This window comes from Musa acuminata, chromosome BXJ1-4 (assembly GCF_036884655.1).
Source record: "Musa acuminata AAA Group cultivar baxijiao chromosome BXJ1-4, Cavendish_Baxijiao_AAA, whole genome shotgun sequence".
Lineage (NCBI taxonomy): Eukaryota > Viridiplantae > Streptophyta > Magnoliopsida > Zingiberales > Musaceae > Musa > Musa acuminata.
This window is the reverse complement of record NC_088330.1, coordinates 19,936,805-19,947,668: the sequence shown is the minus strand read 5'-3', so window position 1 is coordinate 19,947,668 and position 10,864 is coordinate 19,936,805. Positions and strand designations below refer to the sequence as shown.

Below are 10,864 nucleotides of genomic sequence, written 5' to 3'. Positions count from 1 at the left end.
TCATGACTTAAGCCCGTCAATAATAATAATAATATGATTAGGAGGATTCTTATGAGTTAATCATCGTGTCAAAGATGATAGTGAGATTGAAATTGTGATCGATGATCATAAAGAATAGAATTGATCTCTTATATATATATATATATATATATATATATATATATATATATATATATATATATATATATATATATATATATATATATATATATATTGAGATTGAAATTGTGATCGATGATCATAAAGAATAAAATTGATCTTATATATATATATATATATATAATAGATTATTGAAGTCTGCATATGGAAACAAACAGCGCACATGGTTGGAACTCCACGAGCACAACGCATGGCAGGAGCGACTGTCCGAAGCTGGTCAGAGGATGGCCATGGAGAGCAGAGACATCACCACCAAGAAGGGGCTTCTCATGGCACTCAAGCGCGACGAGTCGCTGCGCCGAGGAGGAGAGCCTCCGGGTTCTGCTGGCGGCGCAGCGACGGGTGCCGACGTTGGAGACCGCAGAGAAACAGGAGATGATCTGGACATGTTGTTGGTGGAGCTGTAGCCTGAGAACAAAAGCCATCTCTGCTTCACAACCAATGCATAATGATTCATCAAGAACATGGGAATCTATCTACTCACAATCGGAGTTCTCCCAGCCCAAAACCAGTCGCTCGCGGTCGAAGACGACGCGAAGGCCCGCCATGAAGTTCTCTACAACAAGACACAGCAGCAAGACATAGAACACACCCCCTGCACTAGGTGATGAATCGAAGAGTGCAGGTTGGAGACTCACCCCCGATGATGTTGAATCCGAAGGTGCTATTGATTACAGCCAGGCAATACATGGATGGAACTCCCTGCACACCACATGATCATGCAACGCCATGAACAGTTGCATGGCTTGGAGAAAGAACAGCTTGGGTAAAGATATCTTTACCTGCACGTAGATCATAATCAATGGATCGCTGGCAGGAAATCTGCTTCCACCTTGTGTCGTGAAGTAGATTTCAGGAAACGACACCGATTTTTGAGATGGACTGCGATCCAGCATTATAAGATCATGTACACGAATCATACTCCATATCTTCTTGATTTGAAGTTGTGCGTTACCTCAGATCGTAGCAGTAATCGAAGGGAAGATTTGGATTGGGTGGGCGCCGTTTCTCCGGGACTTGCGAGTCAAACTGTGCAGGAATGAATCAATGTCATCTTCCATGGAATCATGAGATCGGGGTCTCGGTAAGCAAATGTGTCTTACAGTCTGGGCAAGGCTGGTGTACATCGGCTCGCTGAGATATGTGAAGGAGGTCCCCGAGTCGACGAAGGCCCTGAACGATGCCGCCATGGCACTGTTCCCTACTGCCATTCCAGTTAAGCCGATGACGTAGAGATCGCTGGAGAAGAACACCCAAGTAAGAACCTGTGACTGCACGCAGAGTAGGCGTAGGAGGATTCCATCCACTTAACCACCTGCGATGGAGCGGCGTTTCCTGTTGTTGTTTGCTGCCTTTGTCTCCAAAATCCAGCCTGCCGATGCCGTCATCTCCGAAGCACATGGAGAACGAGTCTGGGATGAGTCCACGGCTCGCTAAGACGCTGGGCACCGCGATCTTCCCCATGGCGAGCCCGAGCAGGCCGTCGGGAGCTCCGCCGCCGAGGAACGAGCCGGTCTGATTCCTCCCGCACCTGCAGAATTCAGCTATTCACAAGCTTAGCCTGACAGCATGAGATGCAAGAGACGAAAGCTGTGGCAGTACCCGAACACGATCGGTGCTTCGACGACGCGAGCGGACGTGTCCTCTGCAACCAGGTACAGCGTGTCCTCGACCAGCACGCCGGAGGTCGAGCTGTTATCAGCGTAGGTGACGCCGTAAGGGCAGTTGCTGTCTGCTCCGGTGCAAGTGGTCTGGCACATGCTGTCGCTGCAGAGAAGCTTGCGGCTCGTTGAGGAATTGCTGGGGCTGTAGATGTTGAACGTCATGTTGACCTGCAAGATTAGCTTCCGTGGATGAGATGTGCTTCCGAAGGTAAAGCTTGATGCTACAGAGGAAGGCTTACCCCGTATGCGTTGGGGTCGTAGGTGGGAGCACACTGCAGGCAATCGCAGGGCACCCAGAGGAGGTGGCTCCCTGTGTCCAGCGCCACCAGGAACTCCTGCTTCGGCGTCCCGAGTTCCACGAAGGCGTAGTACAAGCTAGGTTTCAGATGTCAGCGGATTAGTTAGCAGCCAAGGGGGGAGGGGAGATCGAGGAGGGAGGAGAACAGGATGCGTACAATCCCAGGGAGCTGATTTGGAAGGTGACGTTGCCCTCGGCAGCGAAGGCGAGCTGGGAGTAGTTGGCCGCAGCGAGGAAGCGGCCGCGGAGGGCGCGGTCGTGGTGGGCGAGAGAGGTGTAGTACTCCGCGGTGCCCTTTTCCGGCCACCACGCGCCGGCTACGGCTTGGGCCTTGGCCCATTCCCGTACGCGGATGGAGAAGCGGTGGTGCAGCTCGAGGCCGACCGCGTCGGCCGCGACCAGGATCGCGGCGGCGAGGACGAGCCGGAGGGCCACGAGGCGGCGGCCGTCGCGGACGGGGGAGGACGCCATTGAGATTGGAGGAGGGGTTGACGAGGAACCGAAGCGTTCGTGACTCAACTAACGAGTCGTGGACGCTTTAAAATTCGATTTTTGGGAATTTTTTTAAGGGAGATAAATATTATTTTGGGTAGTTGAAGGAAGTTGGTACGGAACATAAGATGACTTGAGCCCCAGAGAAACTTACCCACGGCTCGTCATCCTACGTGGCTTTCTGAGAAGCCTCAGATACATCATCATCCGTGGGCCCACAGTTAAACGCACCATTATTGACTTTCATTTATTTTGATTTTTGAGTAGTTGAATTCTCAAAGCAATAATATCCAATCTTAATATATAGAGTTGACCGTTGACATTTGAGCTTTTGGTGACCTCTAACACAACCCAATGGAGATTATTTTGTATTATCTTACCATCCGGTATTTGGTATATTGATATCATACTGAGCCGATAGATTATCGAAATTAAATGATGTAATAACATAAATTGGCTACGTGCAAAAAAGAATAATAAATCTGCAACATAAAAGAAAATATTATATGCAATTTACTTTACATATATAGTGTAGCACGTATGTATTGTAGATAATAGAATATAACCCTAACGTGTTGGGCTGTATCAAGTAGTGGGTAAGACGTCAAGGTCGGTGAGCTGGTACTCCGATTCATATTAAACATGTAGCTTACTCTTTCATCATCTATAATAGTGACTCAGCAAATGTATTGTTTAAATTAAAGTTCAAGGGGAAAATTATTGAAGTAAAAAAAAAATAGGATATATGTATTTCTATTAAAAGCAATAAAATAATACAAATAAATAAATTAAATGATCAAATATAAAAAAATTTCAATACACATTATCCCTTCTACGAAAACAAGTAAATTAATCTTACTCTTTCAGTCAATTAAGTAATATAAATATAATTAATAAAATAAAATAACTTTTTATTATTCATAAGGGTTATTAAGGATTCGAAACAAACTTAACGATAAACCATGATCAAAAAGCTATGGCTCTATCAAAATCACCTTATTCTACAAACTATCTAAGCTTCACTCACTATTGTAGCAGAAGCATGGTCCAAATTATAAATTATCTTCCTCGATTACTTTTGTATTTACATGCTAAATCTTTTATTATGTCGATGAAATTAACCCAAAAAAAAAATACTATTGTTAATTATATATAAAATCTAAAAATTATTAGAGATAACCTAATTTTAATAGGTCGAATCTTTTATACTCTTAATGATCTAGGAAATTAATACAAAGGACTCAGAGTTGCTATTCGAGCGCATGATTCTTGATGTTATATGAAGAACTATGTGATAAACTATTTGAACATAAAACAAGCGAGAAAAAAAAAAGGTTGGACCTCTAATCATAGCTCAGTTTCACTAAAAATGAAAAAGCAAAGGCAACCGAGACAATCAAAGTATTAAGAATTTCAATAAAAGCTCACACAAAATCTATTATGAATAACTTAAGTCATTATTTATCACGCTGCCCATTTCAACTTAGAAAATAACTTCAACTACTATAAATACCAAAAAGCATGACGTCATAATAACAACCACTATGATTAGCAAAAACTCATCTAGTATGACTACTTATTCAATCAATTAGATTATCGACTCAAGTCCTTCACATCATATCATATCTGATTTATAAAATTTATTCATTCATAGTGATAATAAAGATATTATCATTAGTGATAATAACAAAATACTTATCACTTATATTGATTCCATAATATTTAATTTATATATGAATACTTTTACACTTGATGATTTTTTTTATATGTACCTCACATAAAAAGAATATTATTTTTATTTTTTAAATTTTATAAATAAAATAATTCTTCTATTGAGTTGTTTTCTAACTTATTTCTTATAAAGGATTTGAGCACGAGGACATTCTTGATGCCGAGACTGAAATAAATATATCTAACATCTACGATGACCGTTGGCTTCATAAATCACTCAGTCAATTTCTCTTGCTTCAGTTGCTACTCCAATTAATATGTGGTATCGTCACCTGAGTCATCTATCATCCTTTATTCAATAATAACTAATTTCTTGTTATTTTCTTTCAATGTTCAAATCAAGTAAAATTACTAACTCATTGTAATGCTTGTTTTAGTAATAAAAGTTATAGACTATCTCTTGACCTTCTTCTATCTCCTACCCCAAACCAATGAAAATTAGTGACACTAGGCCCTGCTCTAATCACTTTATTTAATAATTTTAGATTTTATGTCATATTTGTAAATTCTGTTAATCTTGTATTTTGATAATGAAACCAATTGATAAGTGTTTATGATTTGATATGTGTTTTAAGTAACAAAGGATGCTTCGATCAAGGAGAGACATTTAAAGCAGGAAGAATCATGTTGGGCCGGAGAAACATGTCAGAAGATTGGACATCGCGCTGAAGGATCGGTCGACGTATCGATAGAAGGCTTCGGGCCATGGTTTCGAGTATCGAGTCAATAAGAGCAGATATTATGCTAAGGATATCGGAGTTGCAGAGGTTAATTGGTCGATTGTGCAATAGGCCGCAAGAGAGGACGATGCACCAAAGAATCGGATAAAGCGTTGATGAACCAATGGACATGCCGAACAACATGATTCATGCTTAGTAATAATTGTCTAGATCGAAATATATTTTATGTGTGCAGGATTAACTACGATAGCAAGGCATAAAGAAAAATAAAGTCCTGAAGTCGAGAACGAGATTTCATTGAGAGTTTGAGAGTTCGTTGAAAGTTCGAACGTTTGTCGGAAGTTCTGCCGGAATTGATCGAGAGGCCAGGAGCTTACCGAAGAAGCTCGTCGGAACTCGCCAAGAAGATCGTCGTGAAGTCTAGAAGCTTGCCAAGAGTCCGTTGGAACATTGCCGAGAGTTCGTCGGAAGTTCGTCGGAAGATTGCCGAAAGCTCACCGGAAGAAACCTAAACTTACGAACTTGTTTAGCTTAGTAAATGTCTTAGATTTCATAGTTACCATATAATTAGGATTGGAATTGGGCCAATCTAATTAGGGGCCAGTTGGGCCTATATATAGACTGTGTTGGGCCCAATAAAAGGCCCAAACAATGACCCAAGGTGTCACGGACAAACTTCTAAACATGATGTTTGATGTAATGCTTATGCATATCCGTGTCTTTTAGTATGTTCATACTTTGCCTAGCATATAGAGGAAAAGCTGAAGGCTTAATAATCCCATTTTAGTTGGATTTGGTAGTCGTTTTAGGCTTATAAATAAAGGTTGTATCATTTGGACACTTGTGAGAGATTTTCAATCTATAATGGATCATTTTGACCCTTTGTTGTGTAACTATTCAGAGCTTGTAAAGTCTGTTTGTAATTTGCATTGTCTATAAAGTGTTTCCTGGAATGTTTACTTGTAGATCCTGAGTGAGACATTTTCTCTAACCCGTTTTCTCATTTGTGGGTCCTAAGGGACCATGGGAGGCTTTGGGGAGGCTAACTTTTGCAAACGGACACGCAAGGGTGCCGCACGACTTAGGCAAAACCAGCTAAGTCAAAACCAGCTAAGTCCGTGATAGATGGTATAAGAGCGGGACAAACACTCATAGAAACACTTAGCATGCAAATGTGGGGGACCTAGCGGGGCTGCGTTGAGGGTAGTCAGCACACGCGCGATCGTTTGGGGGAAACAGGCATGAAGATATAGGGAAAAGGAGTCGCTCGAAGGAGCGAGCATATGAGATTGACATTTAGAGGAATGACCAACCCTTCGCGCAAGAGGCACCACGAGAATAGGCAAGCTTGGAAGAATACGGAGCACATAAAGGTTGGGATGGTTGAGTTTGAGATACGACTCAACATTGACAACTATACTTGATGGTGCTCAAGGCAAGCGAGGCGCTTGGTAAAGGATGACACCATGCAAGGTGGAATGAGTTGCTCAACGACCGTAAGAGTTGTGCAAAGCTCACAGAGGTGAGGGGAATTGCTAACTCAAAGAATTCGGTACTCATACATGGGCTTGTATGCAGATGATGGAATGTTCACGGCCATCCCAAGGCAACCGAAACTCGACGCCATGGAGCATTGAAACTTTCTCTTCGGCATGTGAAGGATACGTCCGTAGGAGGCTGAAGTGTGCAACAAGTTCAGCATGTTGCTAGGCCTTGAGTGGTGCAGCGGGGGCTGTATTGATGTGGAGTCGTAATCTAGCAAGTGCATTTGCAGGAGGCAGAACAATGCACGGTTTGTTCAGCAAATCGGAGTAGTCTAAGGGGATGGTGGTCTCTGAAACGAAAAGAGATATTGCTCCAATGGGACAGTTATCCAGGAGGAATAAGTCCTGGCTCTCTAGAGGGAGAATCATATGGGACGAACCTCACATGTTGAGGAGGAGTACTTCAACAAACAACAACTCCATGAAGCTCAATGGACTGAGCAAGCGACGAGGAGTCGTCGCATGATCTCGCTCGAGAGAATGCATTGGTGGATGCATTGCGAGATCAAGTGGGGGACCGACCCAAAGCAACACAAATGAAGGCACATTTGGAGTCGATATGGAGATCGGACTCAAGGGAGGGCTGACCCGTGGAATGGTGGGCGTGAGGGCCACCATCAACTCAATGCAAAACGAGGAGCAGAGCAACTTGGGTGTAACTTGGTGAAGTACCCAAGCCGCATGAAGGGATCCAGCATAGAAGATGGAACATGGAGCAGAGGCACAGTGCTTTCCTTGGACAGAGGTCAAGGACATGAAATCTTGTAGAGGCAAGAGCAGAATCATGTTGTTCCATGGGTCCTTCATTCTGATGGAGCGGACTCATCTTGCATGGTGCCAAAGACGAAGGGAGCTTCTAGGCACATGCACCTTATCTCGGAGAAGCATTTGATGGAGGAACTAAGGCGACTCAACTTACGGAGGCGAAGTTGGGTTCAGAAGGCCTTAGCACGGGGCAAGAGGATGCGAAAGTGGGTACTCTTGAAGAATATGCCATAGTGTTGTCATTCAAGTTGCCATGAAGGGAGTGATGCGCAGCAAAGATTGTGCTGGTTGGGGTAGAGGCCCAGGATATAAATAATGGTGTACTAATTGCAGTGAAGTTGGGGGACTTCGGAAGCTACTAGGCGATGGACTGTCCTAGACGGTGCTTCATCTAGGTGTGACCCGAGAGTGGGTGAATGAAGGTCGATTGCCAAAGGAGCGAACAAAATCGAAGGTGGAAGAGACCCTGCGATGTATTGGCAAAGGCTACACATGGAGGGATCATAATTCGAGTTCGTCCCACAAGGATCAGAATGCAATGAAGATGTCACCAGGAGGCGATATGGTGCAGCGGATCATGGCGGAACAGTTCGTGGCAATGCGATACATATGAATGAGTCCCGTAAGGGACTAGATCATACGGAGGTATGATCGGCAACACAACGGCAAGAAGGGCTATGGATTCAAGGAGTGAAGGCCATGGTACCGCAGAGGCGGGTCTTCTGTGTGTGCATCAAATTTTGTATCGGATGAAAGCCTTGGTCATCAGCATATGGGGGTTGTGTTCCACCAAAGGAAAAGTTCGAATGCAAGTACCAATGAGTCCCATGAGGGACTAGATCATACAGATGTATGATCGGGAGCTACTGGAAGCTCCACTTCGGTGAACAACACGATGGCAAGAAGGGCTATGGATTCAAGGAGTGAAGGCCATGGTACCACAAAGGCGGGTCTTCCATGCGTGCATCTAATTTTTCATCGAATGAAAGCCTTGGTCATCAACATATGGGGGCTATGTTCCACCAAGGGAAAAGTTCGAATGCAAGTACCAGTGAGTCCCAGGGGAGGGACTTGATCATGCAGAGGTATAATCAAAGCAGTTGGAGAGTTGGACTACTCCAGAGCCCATATTCGCTTAAGGGAGCCCGACAAGTCAGAGGACAAGGTCGAGTAAGCGAACATTACTATCAAGGAAGCTAAGGAGAATAGAATCGATGTAAATCCTACAACGTGATGGCAGAGGCCATGCATGGGAGTTGCAGTCTGTCTTTCCATCGACCAAAGGGAGATGCTTGGAGAACACAGAAGTGTTGAAGTAGGGGGTCGAAAGGGGCGAGGAAGCGACGACGAGTCCAGAGGAACTTAGCTACCCAAAATCAAGCATCAGTTAGAATGGAGGTGGACTCGGAGGAGTGCCACAGAGACATATCTACTGATCATGAATAAAAGGGATGCAGATACGAAGCGACATATAGTAGGGCCATGGGCATGGAAGCGCCATAGTACTGCAGAGGCGGGACTTCCGTGAAAGTCATTGATCCCTTACTCTCATGGAGGGATAGCGCTTGGTCGTGAAAGGGGTCGAGGAGGTGGAGCATGCAGAGGCAAACTCTAAGTACCGAGACAAGGCTAAAGGGCAAAGGCCAAGGAAATGCGTAAGACCGGTGTCAACGAGCTTCTCATCAAGATAGCCGAAATTGAAGAACTTCGGGTCATGCAGGAGTGCACGGCCAAGGAACGAAGCAGGCAGTACGTGGTGTTGTACCTTTGCTACTCAGTGGAGTAGGCGATAGAGTTGATGCAGAAGACGGTACAAACCCAGAGGCGACCAGATCTATTAGAGAATTACTCCAAGTTGGGGTGAAAACTTCCTGCATTCCAGAAGTTCGATGGCATTGAGAAGGTGAATCACAGTAACTAACTCAATGCAAGGAGTGCAAACACTTCAAGTGCTTCAGAAGTGTGAGCAAAGAGCAGGCGAAGGCCAGTAACCAGCTCGATGCATGGAGTACAACCTCGAGGAGACGGGCAAAGTCAAGTAATATTTGCCTTCTCAATCCTTAAGAGAATAGGTAAAACCGAGTACCCCAATTATCTTATCTATCCAGTAGAGGAGCTCTACATAGGTTCAAAGATCCTTCGAAGATAATGGAAGATAATAGTTGTCAAATCCTCACCAACGATGATCAGTACTACTGAAAGTAGATTGTCTGCTTCATTTCCCAACGAAATGTCAATCGAAAGCGGAAGTGATGCAAACCTACTTGGAAGCGACAACTAAGTGAAAGAAGAGTTAATGGGCAAATTTTATGGAGAAAGGACCCAAAACTTTAGAAGTTTGCGAGATGATGCTCGTTAAAGCTCCAACAAGCATCCACCCAGTTTAAGTAACATGAGGCATTTGAGAGACTGGTGTAGTAAGAATGGTTTTTTCCTTCATCTGGAGGATCCGCAGAAACTAACAGGGATCAATACAACTCAGCCAACCCCACACTAGAGTCAGAGTCATTGGCAAGTTGAAGCAGCATGGCGGATCAAAGGTTCGACTACTCAAAAACAACAGTGGAGAGCAGTTAGGAGCCAAAAGGCACATTGCAGATGGAGTAGAAGATTGAAGACTCAGCAAAGGCGAGGAGTTGCAATGTCGGCAAAGGCTTCGATGAGGTCGTCGAAGGAATAAGTGGGAGAGTATGTCACGGACAAACTTCTAAATAGGATATTTGATATAATGCTTATGCATGTCCGTATCTTTTGGTATGTTCATACTTTGCCTAGCATGTAGAGGGATAGTCGAAGGCTTAATAGTCCCATTTTAGTTGGGTTTGGTGGCCGTTTTAGGTTTGTAAATAAAGGTTGTGTCATGTGGACATTTGTGAGAGATTTTCGGTTTGTAATGGATCATTTTGATCCTTTGTTGTGTAACTGTTCAGAGCTTGTAAAATTTGTTTGTAATTTGCATTGTCTATGAAGTGTTTCCTGGAATGTTTACTTGTGGATCCCGAGTAAGGCATTTTCTTTAACCCGTTTTCTCTTTTGTAGGTCCTAAGAGACCATGGGAGGCTTCAGAGAGGCTGACCTTTGCGGACAAACACATAAGGGTGTCGTACGACTTAGGCAAAACCAGCTAAGTCCGTGACAAAGGGGTGGCACAATCTCCAAGAGGCTATCAGGCGGTGGTGCCGCCAGTCTGGACGATGGTACTGCCCAGTGTCAGGCAATGGTACCGCCAGACTGGGCGATGGTACCGCCTAGTGCAGTGTTAGTGTCAGATTGACACTAGTAGTGGTACCGCCCAACATAGGCGATGGTACCGTATATACTTAGGAAACTCGGGATGAGATGTTTTTAGGCAAGTTTAAATCAACTTGAGGCCAATAAATACCCCCTCTCATCCCTGGTTAACACACACAAGACTTGAGAGTGAAAAAGAAAGAAACGCTGGTGTAATCTTGTGTGAACTCCTCTCAAAGTTCTAAGTGTTAGAATAGTTTGAGAGAGGAGTAAGTGGGGGTATAAGGGTTATCTCCTAAA

The 10,864-nt window shown here is 44.0% G+C and overlaps 1 protein-coding gene across 1 annotated transcript; it reads right to left on the bottom strand.

Moving 5' to 3' along the window:
- Window positions 1-246: 246 nt before the first annotated feature.
- On the bottom strand, window positions 247-2,619 carry LOC135672460 (aspartyl protease family protein 1-like). Its single transcript, XM_065180940.1, has 10 exons — window positions 2,279-2,619; window positions 2,063-2,198; window positions 1,762-1,991; window positions 1,475-1,690; window positions 1,263-1,398; window positions 1,115-1,188; window positions 942-1,041; window positions 798-861; window positions 644-715; window positions 247-567 (listed from the first exon to the last, which is right to left on the bottom strand). Exons 1-10 carry the CDS (start codon window positions 2,590-2,592, stop codon window positions 377-379), a joined length of 1,533 nt encoding a protein of 510 aa, XP_065037012.1. The 5' UTR covers window positions 2,593-2,619; the 3' UTR covers window positions 247-376.
- Between the last annotated feature and the right edge of the window lie 8,245 nt (window positions 2,620-10,864).